This window comes from Pholis gunnellus (genome assembly GCF_910591455.1).
Source record: "Pholis gunnellus genome assembly, chromosome: 10".
NCBI lineage: Eukaryota > Metazoa > Chordata > Actinopteri > Perciformes > Pholidae > Pholis > Pholis gunnellus.
In genome coordinates, this window is record NC_136537.1 from 9,873,171 (window position 1) to 9,896,816 (window position 23,646).

At 44.3% G+C, this 23,646-nt stretch overlaps 2 protein-coding genes across 4 annotated transcripts; one reads left to right on the top strand and one right to left on the bottom strand.

Moving 5' to 3' along the window:
- Positions 1-1,528: 1,528 nt before the first annotated feature.
- On the bottom strand, positions 1,529-6,895 carry rmnd5b (required for meiotic nuclear division 5 homolog B). Of its 3 annotated transcripts, none has more exons than XM_079167918.1 (10): positions 6,861-6,895; positions 4,955-5,128; positions 4,650-4,792; positions 4,428-4,565; positions 4,134-4,234; positions 3,608-3,774; positions 3,198-3,363; positions 2,881-2,983; positions 2,644-2,798; positions 1,529-2,497 (listed from the first exon to the last, which is right to left on the bottom strand). In XM_079167918.1, exons 2-10 carry the CDS (start codon positions 5,091-5,093, stop codon positions 2,434-2,436), a joined length of 1,176 nt encoding a protein of 391 aa, XP_079024044.1. In that variant the 5' UTR covers positions 5,094-5,128; positions 6,861-6,895; the 3' UTR covers positions 1,529-2,433. The 3 variants fall into 3 exon arrangements, with proteins under 3 accessions (XP_079024044.1, XP_079024043.1, XP_079024045.1); XM_079167917.1 differs by having other exon boundaries at positions 6,817-6,889; XM_079167919.1 differs by lacking the exon at positions 6,861-6,895 and adding an exon at positions 6,817-6,856 and having other exon boundaries at positions 4,955-5,101.
- Positions 6,896-10,613: 3,718 nt separating this feature from the next.
- LOC306701773 (uncharacterized protein) lies at positions 10,614-20,094 on the top strand. The gene is made up of 2 exons (XM_079167179.1): positions 10,614-10,918; positions 11,424-20,094. Exon 2 carries the CDS (start codon positions 11,503-11,505, stop codon positions 19,567-19,569), a length of 8,067 nt encoding a protein of 2,688 aa, XP_079023305.1. The 5' UTR covers positions 10,614-10,918; positions 11,424-11,502; the 3' UTR covers positions 19,570-20,094.
- The last annotated feature ends 3,552 nt before the right edge of the window (positions 20,095-23,646 follow it).

Sequence of the window (23,646 nt, forward strand, 5' to 3'; positions counted from 1 at the left end):
GTCAAAATCTGATCAGCTATGAGCTGTGTCTGACTCACGGGGCCCTTACCTTGGCATTTAAAACATTATATAAACTGGGGCTTAATATAACCGCACAGCCCAGCCGTGGCTCACTGTAGTGGGATGAGAACGGATTCTTACCTCACACGTTATGTCTGTAGGAGGACTGCAGTGCTGAATGCCATCAGCGCAGCTTATCTGATGAATTCACACAATTATTCAACATTAATTTGTGTAGGAAAAGAAATGGTTCCTTGCTGTGAAACTCAGTCAAATTAAAAAACCCTTTAGCCTTGAGATCTAATGGACTTTAAAGATATTTAGTCCGAGTTTGGATAATGCAACAATAGCGCCACCAAGTGGTGAGGAAAGGAAGGCCGAGCAGCTTTAAATCCATGAAGGAAAACAAATGGTCAGTGAGTTGTGGTGGGAGCAGGCCACCGTCAAAACGCCATTACACGCCTCCAAAACTGACTTGGAGTATAAATTTTTATTTTTATTTCAGATGCAAGTATATGAAACATGTTAGAGGGTAAATATTTACAATAAAAGTTGCATAACACTCAAGCAGGAAATGCAAACAAACAAAAATGAATACGACAGCAGTACGGAGCGCTAGCGGTCTATCTGAAGGAACACTCAAGAGAAGCAATGAATGATTGTCAACCAAAGAAAGGAAAACAGGAAACTCAGCGAAAGTCCACACAAAACATGTGCTTTAACCCATTTCCAAATGAAAGCAAGATAATAAATAAATCTTGGAACTCTTGACTTAAAACCGCGTGTAATTTTGCATCATCAGTGCGAGCTATGCTGGTGCGGCGCTTGCTGAACAAATTCGCCTCACTCGAGTGTGAGGTGACGTCACCATTTCCCAGAGGCCACGGGGAACTTGCACTTTTATTATTGATCATCTAAAACATACATGGTACACCCAAATGCCTCAGACCATGTGACACGTGTATGGTTACACAACACCAGCTGAATAATATATACAAACTCCAATAAACACCCAAACCATGAGCCTCAGCAGTGAACTATGCGTCATCTTTGTTCAAGACTCCTTATATATATAAATGTACAACTTTAATACTAACTGCATAATGTGGTATGAACTGTTACAATGAGCCCTGAGGAAATGTGTGGATTTTATTGTTTCTATTTTGACTCCATCTCAAATAAAAGCTATGCGGGCAGAGGCATTTTCTCAGTATATATTAAAACGACAGCCACAATGATCAGAGGACTTCCCCACCCACGACGAGTAAAGCTGAATCACAAGCCTACAGTCACTGCAAGTCAGACCATACGGCTACCATCACACCACGTTACATCTCCAAATCACATGGCTTGCAAGCTTAGGACACACAATGCGGGGCAGAGTGAGGCGATGGCACAACCGTGATGTGAACTGTTGAGTCGATGTTTCGGAGAGTTGCGCAGAAGTGTCGATTATGCATGTTTGCTGTTTAATTCACTATTCTTACATGAGCCGTTGTGGCGGTTGCAATGAAAAATAGAAACAAAGCACATTTCACAGTAGTATATTTTTTTTTTTTGTTTCCTTTTTGTCACTGTTTGTTAAATACATACATAGAACAAGACAAATAGCTTCTACAATGAGGAAAATCTTGCTGGTGCAGTCACGGAAAATAAAATGAAAATAAAATGAAAAGCTGTTCCTCCATTGATGAGTGAAATGTTTTGCTGCTCAAACGGTTACATCAGCCAACAGTGACTTTCAAGCGACGTGAGGCCTTTATTACATTATGGAGAAGTAATGGGTCACAATCAAGAGTCCGGTTCAAAAGCAACCTCCACAGTTCCCTTCACCAGCAAATAATAGACCTTCGACAGTTTGCTTTTCTGTGTTGTTGTTTTTTTCACGTATCATAGAACTTTATTACCATTCTGAAAACTGCCTATCTAAACCATTTACCCAAACTCACTCATCCATAATCATTCAACTGCTTCTGTCACAAAGAAGAAGAAAAAAAAAAAAAAGAGAAGCAGTCATCCAACTCAAACAGTTTTATAAAGCCGGAAAAAAAAACCCACTATAAAGTATTACATACTTAAGAAAGATAAGCCTATAACTCTGCAGGCATTTGCAAATGAGTTTCAATGAATGAACCTTTTTTCCAGGAGGTGCTTCTTTGTGAGGATGCTCTCATTACTGACAGACTCCTCTCTTTACTACAGGCTGTAGTTGGACCATCCCCGCTGGACTCTGTACACTACGCAAAGTTGGAGGGTCCGAGGTGGGTGACGGGAAGGCCAAGGCTGTCCAGAGGAGCACTGGGACAAAACCTTAATGCTTACAATAAAAAGGCCAGGAGGCCAGGGACAGAGGAAAAGGGCCAGAGCAAACGGTCCTGGAAATGCAAAGAGCTCCAGGGAACTTCATCCTTACTTGTGAGGAAATGTGCGGTATCAAAAGTAGATCTGCTTGGCATGTGACGGATTCTGCTCCATGGGGCAGTACGGACATTTCAACCTGAGGACGAGACAGGGGGGGAAGTGTAAGAAGATCCAAGATCATACAACACAAGGCTTTTTTTTTCTTTCAACCAAAGCTACTCGCACAACATTATCCTCCCATGCACATATCAATGAATGAACCGGGCTGGATTGCTGACTTACTTCCCAGCGTTAGTCAGTTTGTTGAGGGCATCTCTGGAGATGACGTGGCCACAGATGAGCTTCATGGGAGGATTGCTCTCCGAGGTCTGCTGCCTGAGGATCGGGCAGGCGAACACAGAGTGGTACCAGCACTTCTTCCCAAGGTCGATTTCAATCTACAGGAACAGACATGATGGGAGTCAGTTGAACGGTGAAAAAGGAGTGGAAGATGTCGCTGGGAAACCAGGCGGGACTTACAGGCAGCTCATCTTTGTGCGTCCAGACTCCGCTGCACTGTCTCTGCTCGATCACCTGCTTGATGTTCATCAGCACTGGCAAGGCCATACAGCCTGATGCAAAACTAAAGAGAAATAGACATGGCAGCATTGATTAAGTCCAACTTTTGATGAAATAATTTAAGCACACAAGCTACATGGTGTTGGTACAGTTTATACTTCATCCTGAACTGAAGAAAATATACTAATCAATTGTTTCTACTTTGGTATAAATGTAAAGATTGTAAAGTGAGTCAGAGATGACGTGTGTGTGGTGTGTGTTGTTCGTGGGTTCGTCACCTAACACTGAGTGGAGACTCTACAGAGAGACCCAGTAAAGCGCAGGCATCCCTGGTGAAGATGTTACAGATCTCGGCCCACTGATTTGTCTCCAGCAGACTGCGGTACGGAGAGTTATCGATGCCGTGACGCAGGTACACCAGACTGCCCATCAGGATCTGAATATCTGCATGGACAAAAGTGCAAAGTGTAGAGAACGACTAAATCAAATATTATATGAGAGTTTGTGAGGTAAGCCTCAAAATAATCGTGCATTTGTCATAAAAAAACACATTGATTCTTTATTGGTTGCAATTAGAGCCACTTAATTACTTCAAGGTTAAGAAAAACAGTGAAACACAACTCAAGTTAAGCATCTTTGTGTGTTTGTGTCAGGAGGTTTCACAGTGAGGTCACTGTGTGCCTTCTACCTCTCTGGTGCTGAGAGGCGAAGGGCTGGAAGTGCCGGGCATACTGCAAGGCCTCCATTTGGTTGTTGATTCCCCCACTGAGCAGGCTGATGAAGTACAAGCGGTGCAACTTGAACTCTAGACTGCTGTTCAGGTCCAAAAGGCGCTGCCGATTCGTCACAGCCCACCTAAGAAGACGAGAATAAGTACAGTCAACCATGTCGACAGTGTTCATTTAATCATCACTATGTGTTCAAAAGGGATGTATTTAACATGATCAAAGTAAACCTGATCTTAATGTCAATAAAGAATAACTTTGAGGAGTCAGCCAGATGGGAAAAGTATCAAACAACCATCTTGTTTATGGCATTTTTCCCCATGAAACATCGTAGTGATAAAAGTTTTCTGTACTTCTTGTCGTGCATTTTAACGTAAAGCAGCTTTAACATCTATCTTCATCAATGTGTGAAAATAGTCGGAGTCATTTTATTCTCTTTACAATGATGATGACCATCTAGACAGAGATTATGGGAACAATAAAACATACTCTAGTGCCGGCCTGAGGTCCTGCATCCTCAGAGCTTCAAGGATTCTGTTCAGCTCCAGGAAAGGCTGCTTCATACTCATATCTATAACTACACCAGACTCCTGGAAAACAGACAAGTGTATTTTGAATTATCAAGAATTCTTACATTAATTATCCCGACTTAAACAAAACCAAGGATTATACCAGACTTGAAGGCCCAGAATTTGCATCGATACATTTCAGAGAGGAATCATCTTAAAGCTGTTCAAGCTGCATTTACACCAAAAACATATTCATGGCTTCGCGGTTACTGACCTGACAAAGATCCTCTGCTACACTGAGCATCCCTTGTCTGTACAGGTGCTCCACAATTGTCTCACTCAGATATTTCTGTCTCTCAGGGGTGTCCCACACCGTCTCTGCCACCACAGCACTGATCTCTGCATCGAAATTCTGCGGAGAAGCATGTCAAAAGGTTAAGTTCACGTACGCCCATTGTTGTTAAATGTTAAATAAAGTTGTTTCGCGAGTCCTTACCCTGTCAATGGCTTTGCCCACTTTGGACACACTGCCATGGATGTCCTTATGTCGGGAGGCTAGCATCTGCACTGTTTCTTTGATATTCTTACAACACTGTGCCATAGTCTGAGATAGGACCGATAAGTCTGCATCTTGTACTCCTGCAAGAGAGAAAAAGAAAAAGAGTCTTCACTCTGCATTTCTACAATATTATGTGAGCGATTCATTATGCTACAGCTCGGATGAAGCGTAAAAAAACAAAGCAGCCTTTTAATTTAAATACAGAGTGTTCAGTCACCTTGTGTGCAAACAGTTTTTCTTACCAAAAGCAACCAGCTGTCCTCGTATCTCGCAGACGCTGCGCAGGAGCTCGTCTAGCCTCTCCTCAGACTGGTGGCCGTACATGACGAAGCGATGAAGCACTTTCTCCAGCTCCCGCTCAACACAAGCACACTGTTCCATGGTTCAGACTGGAACACGCACACACACAACAACACCTGGATGAGAGGGAGAAAAAACTACAAGTCAAAGCCATTCCTATTTTAGAAAAAGTACCAATATAGATATAGTAAGTTGATCTTTTTTTAATCAGAATTTTCTATAATTTTACTTTCATACAAATCAAAATAAATCCCTTTCTCATTACAATTATTTTGTTAAAATTTGTGACCAAGATGCACTACCGTTCAAAAGTTTGGAGTCACCCAGACAATTTCGTGTCAATTTTCAGTTTCTTCGCAATTTCTCGCATGGAATAGCTTCATTTCTAAGAACAAGAATAGACTGGCGAGTTTCACATGAAAGTTCTCTTTTTCTGGCCATGTTGAGAGTATAATCGAACCCACAAATGCGACGCTCCAGATACTCCTATGTAGATATTTCATTAAAAACCAGACGTTTCCACCTAGAATAGTCATTAACCACATTAACAATGTATAGAGTGTATTTCTGATTAATTTAATGTTATCTTCATTGAAAGAAACAGTGCTTTTCTTTGAGAAATAAGGACATTTCTAAGTGACCCCAAACTTTTGAACGGTAGTGTATGTACTAGGTGTGACCTTTAATGTTACAAAAATAAACTTGTCAGTGCAATGTCATGGCAGCATTGTTTCTAAACTACCTCAAATATATCTTCAGCCAACAGACACACACTAGTAGGTCAGCCCAGCTAATGCATAGATCAGGCTGGAACAGTATGTTTTTGTTTTCTCTTTACGTTAGTTTGCAGCTCTCTGTAGTTTGCTGCAGTGGATAAAACACAAAAGAAACTCCAACAAATTTAGATTGTGGATCTGTAAAAAAAGATGTAGGATCTGATTCCATTACTTTAATGTCTCAAACCAGTTGTCTGCAGTATTTGACATGCCGACAATCCCATGACAGTCACACAGCTGTCTAGGCTGTGCTACCATGTTGTAAAAACACATTTGACAGCTGGTAGACATTCATCTTTTTATCCAGAGAAGAAAGATGCAAACCGACCCAGTACTGCCCTGATCAAAAGTTTGCTAGCAACCAGCAGGGCCTTTAAACCGTTGAATCTGTACTCTGCGGCCTGCTGTTTACTAACGTAAGTCACCGCTAGCTCTCAACCAGACAAAGTACAGATGAATTATCTGACAACGAAAGAACATGTCAGTGATTTCGTTGGAGCATCTGGTCTGACTTCTGATAGTATTTATTTCTTGTTATAAAAAGCACAAAGTCATTGGTAGGTATAGCTTTGCTGTAACTCACCCATTATAAGCCGAATACAGAAAATGTCCACCTAGCAGTAACCGTGATAGAGCTAACCAACATAAACGGGAGCTATGTTTTTACTTTAATATTGAAAATGACACCTTTATTATTTGAATTACTCACTAACAACGATAAACACTAAGTTCCACAAGCTACCAACTATGTATTTTGATTCGATGCCGTAAGTCATAACATGAAGGAGTCGTACAGCTAACATAAACAAACGGTGTCAGTGTCTGCCTAGCTACAAAAGCTCGCCATTGCTAGCAGCTACTAGGCTAGCTGTTAGTTGATGTTAGCCAGCTGCTGACTGACAAGGCCCAAATTATTTCAGGAGAGAATGACAACCCGCTTGTCCTCATTGTTTTGCATCGTCCCAACACCTGAAACATCAATCGCGTTTACCTGAATTATAAGATATGTTGAAATAAACACCACTCACCTATCCTGCTAATTAGTTAGCAAACATTAGCGTTAGCCACTTGCCTGTTATGGCAACACTTCACCAGCAGTCGTAATGCGGATCTTCCTGTGTCGCATTCAGCCTCGACGGGACATTTCACAATAAAAGTCATTCTCTCTGCGACAACACACACCAGATGTCCGCGTACAATATGATTTTCACGTTCTCCCTTTTGCACACGGGCGTTTTGAAGCTGTCACAACTTATCCTCTAAACTAAAGGTTGGCACAGTAAGGATACTAACGTTATATGTATCAGCATGTAAACAACATTTAAATGTTACAGCTGGTCAACGTAGAGCTCATTTTAACTACTTTATATAGCTTACTCGGGTAGTTTCATCAATCATGTGTTATGTATGTAAAGTCTTGAACCGCAAAATAATTAATGTTAGTATAGTATGCATATCTCTACAGTGGAGTAAACAAATACAATATTTAAGAGAGTGGATTTAAAGTATAAAGTAGCATAAATAGAAATATTCATGTAGAGTAGCTTACAATACCTCACAATTGTCCATCACTGAAATTAAAATATTGCGAAGTACTCAGATCCTTTGCTTAAGTAAAAGTACCAATACCTCACTGTAAAAGTACTTAATTACAAATAAAAAGCATGCATTGAAAAAATACTTAACCCTTACATACTGTTCATATTTAATGCCTTCACAGTATGGTTCAGTCAATTTGACCCAGACCAAGAATTCCCTTATAGTAAGTGTCTATACCAAATTTTAAACTACAGATCTATTTAGAATGTCTAAATAGCGTATGTCTCATTAATAAATGTATGATTAATCCTTGTATGTTTTAGAGAGCAGGGAGAGTGTATTTTCTAAGTTTCACAACATTCGTTTTTGGAGAAAAACCTTGACTATTACACATTATCATGTCCTGTTTTACATAAGACATAAAAACATAAAAGCCATAATGATTTAAATATATTTTATTGAATTTGAAAATGGCATGAACATTCTGAACTGTTTATAGTTTATAATTTATAATATAACCATGTTTAATCATTGCAACCATTAAACGCTGCCCCCACTGCTATATCATAAGAAATCATAATTATCAATATTATTCAACATTTACCAAGAACACAAAACATTACATCATAAAATGCTTATTATAAACTAGTCAATAATCAGTCAGTAATCAGAGTTTTCTTCCACGTCGTCTTCCTGCTCTGACACATCCTCCAAATCACTATCAACCTCCTCATGTTGGAGGAACAGATCGAGGGCCTGTTGCTCACTAAATCTTGCTGCCATGATGTCAGTCACTGAAATGGCAGCTCAGGTACCTTTATAATGTTATGAATTTTGTGCACCATGATCACTCCTGTGCTGTTTTACTATTTCACTGTTTCGAGGCTCCCCCATGCCCCTTCAAAGACCAGCAGGTGTCTGTCTCTGCGGGAACCTGGGCAACTGTCGTGGGAACACAGACAGTTCTCGTGACAGTTTCGAGGCCCCCCTTGAACTCTGTCACCACTGTCCCATAAGAAATACACACAAACATGGCCTGTACAGTTTCAAGATTCCCTAAAACCACAATGTTCCTTGATTTGACCCACACTGTTAGATCTAAAATCCATCTCAATAGATACGGGTCAAATTTGACCCGAAACAGCCTGTTCAAAAGTATACCATTTTAAAATATTTTCATTTTTGTGTATTTTGGCTCACTTTCAGAAAAGTCATTAACTTTCAGGCAAAAAGAATGACGTTTAGGGTATTTTTACTGCTGTCAAATGTCAAAACGGGTCAAATTTGACCCTAACAGATGTAAGGGTTAAGAAAAAGCACTCTCAGAAAAAGAATACAATTTTGTTCAACTTTTGTTTAAACCTTAAAGTTATTCAGTGCAACGTAATTTAAGACAAGAAGCAAAATTAAGAATAAATGTACATAGTTACAGTATTAGAAATGTGGCTTGTATAGAGCGTGGCCTAAAAGAGAAACTAGGTCAGTTAAAAAAAGGAAGATTTGACATGTGATCTTATGTTTGTATTCTTACTGTTTGTCATAAAATACTGGCATTTAAATAGCCACCATGAGACTGAACCCTTGTTTAGCATCATATCCCACAAATAGAACACAAGCAGGAAAAGTATGAAGCATGTTTATTTGTCTTCATACATATGAAAGTGCTGTTATACTTTTGTCTGCTTATAGAGTGCCCCCGCAGCGTATTCTTTAAGCACAACGTTATGGTGTGTTGCATTGCTGAGGGTAGGTGAGGTCTTTGGACTTGTGCAGGCTGGTGTGACTAATCTATCAGTGATCTACACTAAAGCTTCTCATTGCTGAGGTGCTCATCATTCTTTCCCTCTGAGTCCTCCACCAGTCTACTGCGCTGCCATTAACCACAGAGGTTCAAATATATCAGCACTTCGGTGCACTTTAGTTCACACTATCTCTTACCCAGCACACATGCATGTTGGCCTCTCCAACCTTTTGAAACTTTACAGTTCTGAACGATCATGTTTTACACTTTTCACTCAAGGAATATCAGTGTTTATTTATAACATAATGCGATAGTGCTTACTGGATATTTGGCAATCATCCATCCTCTCCTTAGTGCCTAGAGTTTAAGCCATGTCATTAGAGCCTCTAATGAAATTTTAAATCATTTACATGATATCTCTGAAAGTGGTTTGTAAACTTTTATGAGTTTATACAGCATTAATTATGTAAAAAAAATAATAGTATAGCTATGTGAAAGAGACAACTCCACCAAGGTTATGGACTGAGTTCCTATTTTGGCCAGCCACACTAATAATATGTGCACTTGTGGCCATTTGTGTCACTTCAGACAGTAAAAGGGGATAAATTACATATGTGTAATGCCATACGTTTAATAGATAGTTGACTTCTTAGTGTTGTATCAACTGCTTGATTCAACAGATATACCCTCAGTCATAGCACTAGCTATTTAGTGGGGCTGCAATCAAAGATTTTCCATTGGCTTGCCCTGAGAGACTTAATGACTGAGAATGAATGGTAATCTCATGAGGTATTAGGTTTGGGACAGAGGGTTTACCATCAAACATGCCCAGACAGCCACAACAGGGCTTAGAGGCTCCTGCTATTGTAGCAACAATAATAAGTACAGTGAAATAGCATGATTGCTTTTGATCAAACATGTTGGCATATGTTTTTGAATGACAAGAAAGCTTAAAAGTGAATTTGAAGCAAAAGCAGTAATCCTGGAACATAAAATATCCAGACTTGAAAAGGAAAAATGTGACTTAAAACATGTGAAAGCACCTTAAAGAATGTTGTGAGCTACCATGCACAGGAGTTCTGCATGTGAGCTGTCAAAGTTGGGTGGTCTATGTTAACCTTTGACCTGTTGTACCCCAGTTACACAGATACAAACCCAATCATGCATACATTCCCCACACCCTCAATGTGAAGTATAACCTCACATGTGAGGTTAAGTGGACAATGTGTGGGCTGTACTTCAAGCTTTGTATTTCTCCTTTCTTTCCACACCAGTGTTCCCATGCGAGAAGCTGAAGCTATGGCTATCTGGCCCTGATAGTATGGGTCTATATATAGACGAGCCTGTGACTGATCTAGCTGTAAGTGTCAGATTCCAGGCACACTCATCTATCCTGGCCGGATCAGCACCTGCTTCTAACTATAAACCCCCCACCCCCCAGCGCCGCCCCCCTAGTCCAGCTCACACAGGAAAGCCAATGTCCAACCAAACCTCAGCCCGGAGAAAAAAAAAGATCCAGGTTACTCTGTAAGCAATTTCCCCGAGGCCAGCTCAGAGGGGAGTGGCCGAAATAGAGATGGGAGCATTGGAAGATGTAATGGGTCTAAGTGAGATGCCTCTCTTTGCTTTTTCTATTCAAGTCTGATACATGGCAGTACATTTACATTTTGAAGTTGTCTAGCCAGTGTGGCTCTGCCAGACTGGGCTGTTCAGAGCTTCTCAGTCCTGGATCGGGTCTTGCAAACGAGCAATGTGCTGTGGATTTTGAGAGACAGTTTGGTGGATGTGGGGCAGATATTGCAACACAGAGGAACTCCATGCCCTTGGTAAAGCCTCATCATTGGTCGAAGGTACAGTACCAATCATTCTGTCTTTCTCTGCTTGCATGGGGAGCAGGTTCTCTCTCTCTTGTCATCGTACGCCAAGGCAAAGTGGAAAGTTAAGATAAAGGGCATGTATTTGGCGGAGCTAATCTAACCATTGTCAGTTTCAATCTAAGACGAAATAAATGTCATTCAAAATAAGTTGCAAATCATGATGAAATCTTTTGTATGTTTGTATTGTTTTAATTTCAAGTTGCTTGCTATTGCTTTTAAGGACATACCGACAGTTACATTTCTGTTCTGAACCCCTTTTGAGGTTGACAATATCTCCGTATATGGCGGTTATACTCTGGACAGTTGAGGGTCGAAAGCTAAATTTGTTGTTGGCAAGCTAACAAGACAGGAACAATGCAGAGTTAATAGCCTCTATATTTTCTATAAATAAGCTTTTACACCATAATAGTATTCATCAGTGTTGGTGATTTAAATGAATGAGCTGCACACCCGTCAGGTGACCATATCTTACTTCCAGTCCAGGAACAGAGCCCAAAGCAGACCAGAGGAGCGGACTGGACTGGCCACAGTGAGAATTTGGAGCTTGTGGACGAGCGATGGACAGCTGGACTCTCCAGGGGGACAGCTACTCCTTCCTGCGCAGTGCACCCCACCACACCTATTCCCTGTGCCATCGTGACGGCACCCCCAACCACGTTGAACTCTTCGACATCATCAACGTCCCCAGTCAGCGCAGTGCCATTTCCGAGACCACCTGCCTGTGTGACATTTTTGGAGACGACTGTGAGTCACCCTCCCTCTCAAGCAGCCCTGCTGTAGGGGCTTTTGTCCTTCCCCAGAGGGAGGTGGACGGCACAACTGCTGCATCACCTCTGGTGGATGATCTGAACGACTCCTCGGGCTCTTATCACACTGCACCGGGCTCCAGTGAAGGAGAGGAGGGCTTTGAAGATTCAAGAGAAAGGGTTTACAGCCCCCTGTTGCAGACCGAGTCTTCAAAGAGAAGGCAGCTAGTGGGTGAGGGACTGACCTCAGCGCTTTCAGAGGTTTCTGAGGACAGAAGCCCAAATTTAGAACCAGAAAGTAAATCACCAGTACCTCAGTTTAGTACAGCGAGCCCATCATCATCAGTCCTCAACACTGGTGAAAGCACCCCCTCTCCTGGACATAATAGCCCCTTTACCCTCAGTGCAGAGGGAAGAGCGTCATCCTTGTCTTCTTCCTCAGTTGAAAAAAGATGTTCACCATCATCACCTAGTCCTAGACAAGCTCACTCAGAAACGGATCCAAGAATAACCACTCCCACTTTCAAAGATAGACTTCAGTCTCTATCTCCAAGTCCCTCCCCTGAGCCTAGGAACTGTGTCAGCTCCTCTTCCTGTGAATCAGTGAACACCCTGTTATTACCTGAGTTCAGGGACGAACAAGGCTCCCCTGAGGCAAGGAGCAGCTGCTCTAATCAAAAAAGCAGTCCCTCACCTGAGACCACATCCAAAGATTTCTTTCTGGATTTTACAGGGTCAGCTTTTGATTCTGCAGTCATACTTTTATCTCCTTTACCTTCATCCAGTATTACAGAGTTATCATCCCAGTCGAGAGAAACACTGGCCTCTCCTGAGCTGAAGAATAGGCCCTACTCCCCGGATACGCAAACATCGTCTCCTTTTTCTGAGCTGAGAGGGAGGGTCTCCCTGCCTGATCTCCTCAGCAGAGGCTCGACACCTGATAACGAAAATTCTATCCACACCCTTGAGCTGATTTCGGATTATTCCACTGCAGAAGGAGACGCTACGACTTCTCCTGAGAGCCAGGATACAGGAGTCAGTGCTGTATCTACACCTGCCCCACGACACACACCTCCCACACCTGTTATTTCAACAGCAACATCTCCTGAACTTGTGCAGGGTAGTGTCTCACCTGAATTGACACACAAAGCACCCTCACCTGGCCTGCTCTGTGCTGCTTCTCCAGCTAAGACTGGGACAAGAACTCCGTCTCCCGACCCCTCGGATAACATTAGACACATTTCAACACCTCCTGAGAGCAGAACCCAGGTTTCTTCACCTGTGGTAAATTATAGCTTATCTCCATCACCTGAAGTTGCGAGCAGCTGCTCTCCCACAGAGCACAGATATACTGCTCCCTCACCTGAAATTAGGATTACAGCTTCCTCCCCTGAGGTCAGTAGGAGAGAGTCGTCTTCTGAAGTGGAAACAACAGCTGCATCTCCTTTCCTAGATCCTCACTTTGACGGTGCCTCATCAAGAAGCCTCACTTCGTCCCCTCACATAACAGGGATTTCTTACTCTGTTGTTCAGCCCGAGGACAGGGACACTCCCCCATTTCCCGAGCTCTCTCGTCTCTCCACCCCTGAGCCTGATAGGACACTTGTGTCCCCTGAAGCAAGGAGCCCTGCCCCAAGCAGAGACAGTATACAGAGCAGTATAGCAGAGTCCACCAGTTCACCAAGAGATTCACCTCATATACCGGGCTTCACAAGCTCTGTCCTGCAGCCTGAAATAACTCTGTCGCACCAACCCAGGTATCAAACACCTTCACCTCAGCCAGAGCATCACACTCCCTCACCTGAGCCAAGATATCAAACCCCTTCATCTGACACTTATCAAGGTCCCACGCCTCAGCACAGAAGTAGAGATCCATCACCTGTTGCCCCATCTCCTGAGCAGAGGTACCATCAGCATTCACAAGCAACCCTCTCTACTGAGCACAACCCTGATTGTACCCGGCCTACTCCTCCTCTAAGAAATACACCTGAGGTTGAGGGGGCTTCCTCTTCAGTTGATATTACAGAAAAACAGTACCCAACACATTTGGCAAAAGAGAGTGTGTCCCCCGCATTTCAACAACAAAGCACAGAAAGAGAAGCAACACCAAAGGAGGCAAACCTTCAGGATAACTCAAGTTTCCCAGAGGAAAAACAAACCCTTGGCCCCACCTTTGGTCAGAAAGAAGACACTTATAATAATATCCCCATTGAAATAAAGTCTGCCTCTCCTAATCTTCTAGTCACCAAAGACAGGAGTCCAGGTATTTCACCTGTCCACAGAGCTACAACCACCTCACCTGTGCAGAGACTGGAAACCGCACAGCCTCAATTCACTGCGTACACCCTGACTTCTGAAAGCAGCAGCTCATTGAAATCTGCCTGTACACCTGAGCCTGCAAGAAGACAGCTGTCGCCCAAAGTTAGACAAGAAACCAGAGAGAGGATAACAGAGGACATGGCCGACCATGTAAACAGAAGGCGGACTCCCTCTCCGCCACTCACCAGGTTTACACCTGTCCACATCATAGCCCCTGAGAAACCATACAGACTGTGGCAGAACAGAAGCCGTAGCCCCTCTCAGGTTGTAGCATCCTCACCGAGTGGTAATTTAAAGAAAGTGACGACAAACAGGGAAAGCCCCAATGTTGCCTATGTGGACAATAATAGCCAGGCCCATTGGGTCAGGCAAGGCAGGCAATTGGAGATGGACAGGGAAATGCAGCTGGAAGAGGAAAGGGAGGTAGGTAGGCAGAGGAAAATGGATAGGGAGATGGAGAGAGAGAGAAAGAAGAGGGAGGAGCGGGTTCCTGAAAAGGGGAAGGGTGGGCAGTGGGACGCCAGTTACAGAGGGGAACAGGCTGAGCTGTCATTCAGTGCCAGGAATAGAAAAGGGCCTGCGAGTCGCAGTACAGCTCCCACAACCAGAGAGACCCGCCAGGGACTGCCAACAGTGCATTCCTACTCAGAGAGCTTGCTTGCCACCAGACAGCTACAGCAACAACAGAGTCTGCTTAGAGTTGCTTCCCAACAAGCCAGCAGGGGTGGTGGTCCTAGCAGACGGCGTCAACCTCCTGCACCACACAACAAGAGCAGTGTTCCTGGACGCGTGGCCGTAAACAGGCCCTGCCGGAGTTCCAGCTCCAGCATGGGAAGTGAGCTTGATGAGGCAGACGATGAGGTGAAATGGTTCACAGACTTGGCTTGTAGCAGCCTGTCAAGCCCTGAGGTAGATTACCTTGACATGTACAACTCCAGCCACCATTCATCTGCCAACATTTCTCAACCATCTACACAGGAGAGCCCAGCTGGGGTCAGTGCCGCCTGGCCGGCCTATGCTGACTTCAGGGGTTCTGCTCCCAGGCTGGACAATGATGAACTCTCCTTCCAGCAACCACTTGCATACTACTCAGACGGCCAAGATCCATCAAGGCGCTATGAGAGCTTTGAGTGCGTGGATGTGGCCGTGGAAAGAGAGGACTCCAGGAGGGTGAGAAGAGGAGTGCCAAAGAGACAGATCCAGCTGAAGAGAAAGAGTAATGCTGAAGGGAGGCAGGATGAGAGCAGTGACAATAGCAGTCCTGGGTTACCAGTGATGGCGGAAAGCCCCTCTCTAGAAAGTCATTCTAGGGAGACGTTCATGAGACAACACAGTACACCAGCGGCAATGCAAGAATGCTACACTTCTGAACGCAGCCCTGAGCGCAATCAACAAAATGAAAGAAAATCCAAACTCCAGAAATCTGCTTCTCTGGATGAAACATGCCCTAAAACCAAGATGGCCACTTGTCTCATTAAGAGTGTGTTGTCCAAGAAGATGCAAAGTGTTGACAAACCTGATGAGCAGGCAGGAGAAGAAGGGAGCCCCGCTTTTGAGGAAAACAGAGGACCAACAGATAGCGCAGCGGCACCGCTCAAAGAGTCCCCACTACCTGACTCACGTAAACTTAGTTCCAGTCTTCAGTCAGATCACAGTCTTTCATCTGAGGGTCTCCCTGCGAGAGCAGAGCCAAGCACAAAGGATGAAGCCAAACCACCAAAAAGCTTTGGAGCGAGATCCAGCAACAGGCCAAGTTCATCCAGCAGCAGCCGAAGTGTTAACTTTTCAATGACCGAGAGTGAGGAGGCTGATTCTCAAAGCACGAATGCAGCCTCATTAAGATCCGAAATGAGATCAGAATTGAAAGTGCCGTTTGATAGTAAACAGTCAACAACTGGAGTACAACGAGTTGATGACATTGAGACATGGGATGGAAGAGAGGGTGGTGACTCAGCAAATGCCACTGCCGGGAACTCAGGAGCTCCTTCTGCCACTGGAGCCAGCAGCATGCAAGTCAGGGTGACAAACAGAGACCAGGAATGTGAAAACACAGAGGACCATAAACAACTGCAACCAGATGCCAAGGGTGCTTACATGTCGCAAACACAGGAGATTAAGCTCAGAGCCGTGGAGAAAAAGAAAGCCTCCCTAAATGTCTGTCTCACACCTGAGGCAGAGAGCAAACCTTGGGCTTCTTCACCAGATATGAAGGAGGAACGGCTAGAGACCAGTGTAGATGAGAAAACAGAGGAAGAAGAAGGAAATGGGAATAATAAAGTTAAGGTCCCCATTCACAAAGTTAGAGATGTGAGGCGGCTTGTAAAAAATACATATAATCTGTCCTTCAAGGCAACTAGTGCTGTAATGCCATCAAATGTGGACGAAGAAAGGATGGACACTTTAAATGAGTATAGGAGGGAAGAAGTCAAAGCTGAAAGGAGGGAAGAGGTCACAGCACGGGAGGAGAGGGAGGTAAGGCAGGAGATAAGGAGGGAGGAGAGGGAGGAGGAGTTCAGGGTGGAGAGGAGAGAGGAACAGAAAGAGGAGGTAAAAGACTCAAAGCTGCTAACCTTATCTCCACCTCTTCAGAGCAAAGGAAGTCCTGTGTCTCGTCCACAGCCGATGCAAATACAATACAAGGCTGTTTGCTGGAAAGAAGACAAAAATAAAACATCATGCAGCAAGAAAGACCCAGAGAACCCAGGTGACAAACCCCAGGCTGCTCAAAAGCTCGTCACACAGGTAAGCAGAGAATCACACAACACACTGAGTTACACAACCGGAGATGCAGCAATTGCAAAGTCACATCAACATGGTGTAAACATGGCATCGGAAACACAAGAAACTACGACGGATGTACATAAAGTGTCAGACAATGAGGATAAACCTGTGCTGCTTAAGACCGACAGAAAACCTCCCATGCTTGGCAGCCTCCCCAAACTGCCCAGTAAGGAAAGAGAGGTGTCCACTGCTGTAGTGTTAATAAGAGATGGATCCAGTAAGACCAAGACTTCTGCATCTCCATCCCAGGAAGAGATTCCCACCCTAATCCAAGCCCCAGCTGCTTCACACTCACCTGGACCCACTACCCCCGGCAGTAACCATGCTAGCGGTGGCCACTCAGTTTCAATGCTATTAAAAGAGAAAGGCTACCAAGCTGACATTGGAGCAGTGGTGGGTGATATGAATGGACCTGGGGGTAAAGGGGTTCCACGTAAACATGTGAATTGCCTCGAGATCCCCCTTCAGACCCCGAGTCCTTCACATGGAGGTCGGCTGGAGTCTCATAGAGAGAGGACATTCTCCTCCTCATCCACCACGTCTGGCCCCTCAGCAGCATCTGACAACACAGACACCCTTACCAAGGCAAGAGAAGACGAGGGCGTTAGCAGAACGCCTACAGTAACAGACACAGCAAAGCAAAAAAGTGCTTCTCCGCTAAGGAATACGCAGGAGCAAACAGCACCTCCTGCCAAACACAAGGAACTTGGAGATTTTGAAGCAGTGAAAAGACTAGATTTAACTTTCCCCCCGAGGTCCCCTGCAGTAAGGAGATTCAAACCACAGGCAATTGAGGTTAAGTCGCTGTCTAAAGAAACACAGAAACAAGAGACACCCACAAACGTTACAGGAAACAGCAGGCCTCAAACCATTGAGGTTAAATCTATAGCTAAAACTTCTCAAAAGCCAGTAGTGCCTCCAAAACCAAGCTGCAAATTTATACCAGCAGATTTAGGAGCAATGCCAAGTGAAGCGCAGAGACCATCAGCAACTGTAAAACCACAAGGTGAGGAGAGGCCTCAAACAATTGTTGTGTCGTCACCGACAATCTATAGAAAGATCTCCAATGAGTCCACATCAACGTCAAACTATACAAGAAAACTGGCTGTGTCTGCAGTATCCAGCCTCAAACCTCCATCTTGCAAAGCAACAGCAACCACCATCTCCAATCTCTCAAACCAGTCAACAGCATCAGAGACAGAGGCATCTAATAACAGAGGTCAGCAGCAAAAGCCAGGGGCCTCGCTTCAGAGTTCTAGATATACACAGAGACCCACAACCTTAGCTACAGCTCCAATATCAGCCACTGGGCCAGGTTTCACCTCAGCTCAGGGTCCAGTCTCTGACCCCAAATCAAACCCTGTCCCTGGATCTGAATCAGCTGGAGCCAACCATTCAAGCCAGCCAGCTGTTATGGATCCTGACAGCCAACCCCAGTATACCAGGTCGGCATACCCTCATGAACAAGCTATGCCGGTAACTTCAAACAGTACCAAACAACCTGCAGCTGTTTCCACAACACAAGTGCCAGGATACACACCCCAGCCATGCCACAGATCCCTCTCCAGCGCGTGCTCCCAAAGGACAGATGACCATCTTTTTTATACCTCAGATGACCCTCCGAGTTACGATGAAAGAGAGAGCTTTAGTCCCCTCATGCTCCCAGATCTGACCTCCAGGAGGTCAAATCGCTATCAACCCTCCTCCCGCCCTCCTCCCTGCTCCTGCACAGCTGGCTGCCCTTCCCACCCTGGTCTTACCCCTCCTCACCATCACCACAGCCCCCATAACCTCACCCCTCCTGCCCCTCCACACTCTCCAGGCCAGGTGCTGCCTTACCCGGTGACTCAGCCCTCTCTCCGTCTCCACCAGTGCAGACCTGACGCTCAGCCGATGAGCTACCAGCCCGGCTCTCCCAAATCAAGTCCTCTTGGTCCAAGCCAGCCACCGGCCATGTACCAGCCTCTCCACCAGCCTCCTCCCTGCCCTCCCCACCCCTCACTCATGCAGACTTGCCCTGCTGAGCGCCCACTGCAGCCACCCCAGCATATTGACCTTCGACGACCCCCTGTCCACAGATCCCCCCAGCAACAGCCGCCAGGCATGGCTCCTTACAGCGATCCGGGTCACAGCCACTCTCCTGGCCTACCTCCTATGGATCCGCAGTACCTGTGTGGCCCTCCTAGCCTGGGGCCGTCCTATGGCTCTGAATATGGGGGTGACAGCTCCAGTTTGTACTCAGAGAGTAGCTATGGACAGACACCTCGCAGAGTGCTCCTGGATCCTGAGACAGGGAAGTACTTTTACATCGAGGTGCCTGTGCAGCCACTGAGAAAAATGTTGTTTGACCCAGAGACAGGCCAATATGTGGAGGTGCTCATCCCGCAGCAAGCAATGTCACATTCAGGCCTATATCCTCCCGCAGCAGCCCCCTACACATCTGTCCACAACCCAAACATGTACGCTCCTGCTCCACAGTACATGCCCTATGCAGCTCCTCCTCCCCAAGCTCACCCCCAGGCCCAGCCTCAGCCACCCCGATATCCTGAGGCCTCGACCGCTGCAACAATGCACCCAGGTGGGCCTGGGGTCAGCTACAGGAATCTCTCCGGTCAGTCCAAGCCAGAGCTTCAGAGCCATCCACCGCTCGACCAGAGCTACCTGGAGAGTATGTATTATGTCCCTACAGGGATGAATGCGAGCCCCAATCCCACCCCACCAGACTATTACCACAAACATCCCCCCAACCTTCCCCCAACAGGGGGGAAAAGGTCCTGAAATAGAGGACAGAGGCCGCCTTCCTGGAGCCTGTTGGGTTTTAAATACACAGTGTATAAAGGAGGTGTCTAATGTTGGCCTGTAATGTTATTTGAGTTTTCACATTGCAACTGAAGCAATTCTTTGGTTGTTGTTTATTTGCTGCTGCTTGTTCTGTGCTGGACTGATTTAATAGCGCAAGATATCAGATTGTTGAGGTAATAGTTTTGAAAACACAAGAGAGGAAGAGATTTTTTTATGAGGTGTTCTTAAATTTAAAAATGATCTATTACAATTTTTGTCACTTTTGATACAGGGTAAAAACCTCATACTGTAAGTTCACCAGTAATGCTCAGGCACGATAAATCAATAGGTTTTACTGACGTGCATACTTTAGCAACAAATATCTCCAGAAAACTAGAAAACACTGTTTTAAAAGAACCTCATGTTTATTTTATTATTGTGTTACTCTAATATTGGATGAGTGAGTTTGTGCACATGATGTCTGCAACAACAATGCCAATAAAATATGTTACGTATGAATTGCTCTGCTCTCCCATGCCTTCATCTATTTATATATAGATTCTTTCTGTGGTTCCCTATCTCTGCATTTATTTACGAACCAGATCATGTAATTAGGCCTACGGTGTCAAATACTAAAACTGTCATGCAAATATAGTCTTGCAAAAACTTCATATACAATGGTATTTTAATCAGTAACTGCATTGTATTCATTTCAGAATCGAAAAATGCAATGCATTATTTTAAGGAAAATATTGTAATGCATTAACAGATATTATAAAGTCAGTGGTTTTCATAATCAAATGGTAAACCAAGCAGTGAGAGATCTCTCTAGAATGGATAATAAAGAGTTAGTGTAACAAGTTTTAGGGCGTGGGCCGTGCACAGACAATCGTGCTGGCACACTGCATCACTACATCACTACATCACTATACATCAATACACCAAATTGGCACATTATATCTTATAAATGAGGCTATCTTAAAACATTTACGACAACGCATTAAATATATTTATATATTTCCACTATAATGCATCAAATGTTCGACAGCTGCTGCTTTGAGACCCGTTTTGAAAAGAAGCAATTTATTTAGCTGCACCCCTGACATTTATTTTCTTTGCCTCGAGAGGGCACTGTCACTATTGCAACAGCACAAATGATCGATTAATCATAATAATGTATCAATCTTTGGTTGGATATGATTGGTCACGTGCCATGGAAGTTATTGAAAATGATTATTAACTAGCCATTACTTTTGTAAGACAGAGAAACCGTTAATATTCAGTATTAAAGAAGTGTTCTCTTAGGCTTCTGTGCATTTGTATCAGCACATTGTACAGCTGTGACCACTGGAGGGTGCCACAGACCACCAGAGCAGCACAGGTAGCCCCATCCTGAAGGTATGTCTAAATCTGCTAACCTCTCGTGAGAAGGGCCAGTCACTCTAAAACACAGTTTAATGATTTCCTAATCAAAACCTGAGCCCGTTAACAGAAACCAGGGCCCAATTTGTTAGTCCAGAGGGACACAATTGGTCTCCCCTTTCTTTGATGTGGATGGCAGTAAAATTAATGAGAGGTCTGACCAGTAGCTGAGAGGGGCTTGAGTGTGTGTGATTGTGTCTGACTGAACAAAACACTGTTTCATCTGACAGAAGTAACTCAAAGGCCCACAGGCACACATCTGGAGGGGATATAACACTCACAGCACCTGGCAAATTGTGCGGTGTCTGCATGTGGGTCTTGGAGACCTATCCGCAGCTGTGTATTGTTAGTAATGCCAACTGAATCAGAAGAGAGATGCTGTGATGTCCTACTGATTAGAAAGAGACTGACTTAGTTCCAACGTGTTACTAAGGAGGACACTGAACCTGTGTTTTTAGGGCAAGTCATATAAGTGAGAAGAAAGGCGCCCCCCCATGTTTATCAGCAAAAAGGTAATCGTGGCACAGCAACAGCATGTGACAACAAAATACTGGCGATAGCACACAGGTTAAAAAAAAGAATCTTAAATTTAAGATGTGAGTTGATAGTGTACCAAAAATAAACTTGAACTCAATCCACCTCTTTACAACTTCCTCCTGGTCAATGGAATGCAATGTTTAGCTAGTCAAGTTTATTGCCTTGATCCTGTACTGTCACAACCTGGATAACAATTAGAGACAGACGCACCTTAGGAACACGGTCTAATCTATAAACACACCGGCACACCTAATACTAAATTACTTCCAGACACACACACGCTTCCACATACCTTGGGCCTGTTCCAAGATGCAGCTTTAAGTCCATCTTTTCTAAGTAAAAACCACAACCCACTCAAATCGAATGTAAAAGGATCTGTGCAATGTTTTTTAAGATAATCCATAATCCACATTGTGGCTTTATCGTATTTATTGTGAAGGCGGTCTACAAAGACAGACCTTCAGGAAAATGGTGATTGCTATAACTTACTTGTGCTTACAAAATATTAAATAGCTATAATAATGTAGCCACTAATCATAATTAATCAACATTTTCCAGACACATCCTCCCCATCATGCGTGATGGTGAATTCCAGTCAGACATACACATTAAACAGACACCATTACATCATTAGGACTCTTTCCAGTGCATCTATTATTGTTATGGTTCTGTGACCACTTTTCTACCCCACAAAGTGAGGACACAAGCTGTAGGAGTCCTGTCATCCATGCCGCACCCAGGAGTGAGTGGGATGCTGCGTTTGATGTGCACCCACCGGGGGGCTGATTGGCCAACGGAAAAGTCCTCTCTACATTGTCTTTCTGGTATCAGGAATGTAGAAAAGAGTGGGTGGCATGGGCCAGGCAGCTAGATAACAAGCAGAGTTTTAAGTGATGATAAGTAAGTTGTTTGGAATAAAATGTGCAATGTGCTTCCTGACATTTTCCAGCGCGTGCCCTCTGCTTGTGCGGCCAGAGATTAGATGTCAATAGTTTATCATAGTGGGATTCTAACTAATGGCGACTGTATCGCCGACTCAGAGAGAAATAAAGGAGCGCTGTGTGTGTCAGTCCGTCTGTCCATGACCATCAGTATGTGTGGTGTATCCATAAAAAGGGAGGAAACCAGATCATAAGGTGAATGTCTGGCCTCTGTCTGACATTGATATTAGCAACCTCTGACTGGCTGGAAACCTTTATTGTGATTGTAGAGAGGCCAGTTTAAGCTGAGAAAGGTCACCAACGTTTTAAAAACCCACCTGATTTGAAACACCTATCCTGGTTTGTGGCAGTGTCCACTTGTTTGTTGTGAGTTCCACCTGAGATCAAGTTTCCCCTCTCAGCATCTCAAACTGTTTAATTGGAATAATTGTAAGCTACCAGAAAAGGTAAGACTAATCCAGTATTTCACAAAAAAAGTGAGGGGAGGTCAGAAATAATTATATAATCCAGTAACCCTTCAGAAGAGGGTTCCCACATCTAGGTTAGGAACCATATGCTAAATACCTAATGAATATTAACTTCAATCCTGAAGGCGCCTAAATGTTCGATACAAAGATTGCACATGTGTTATGAGTGCTCCTGATTTTATGTCTAGCAGCAACACACATTCAGCTCTATATTGGGAAACTGTATTGCCTGGTACTGCCATCTCACCCAGGCACACTTTATTGATCATGACAGACGACATGTGAGGAGAAGACACTTCGAGAAATGTAGTTTAACAAGAGAGAGCTAACAAAAATCACTACTCTTTATGGTCGCTTTACCTGCGCGCTCAGATCAGTGCCCATATAAGGCAATTTTGTTCAGGAAGGAAGTGGGCGGGGTTACGGGCGGCGTGTGTGTGCGCGAGCGTGTGCTGATTGTGACAGCCGGCGAGTGAAGCAAGAGGAGGAGATAAGAGAAAGGAGGGTTCACGTTAGACGCCGGTGAACACCTGAAACTGTGCCTTCCGGCATTCACCTTGTTGCCAGGCAAACACAGAACATAATACTACGTGTTGTGTGTGCGCCCGTGTGTGTCATACAGACATCCTCTCTCCACTAGGTGGGGTGTAGCCTACACACCTGTATGACTGCAGAATGCACTTGTCATCTCCTGTGATTGCCCAAAC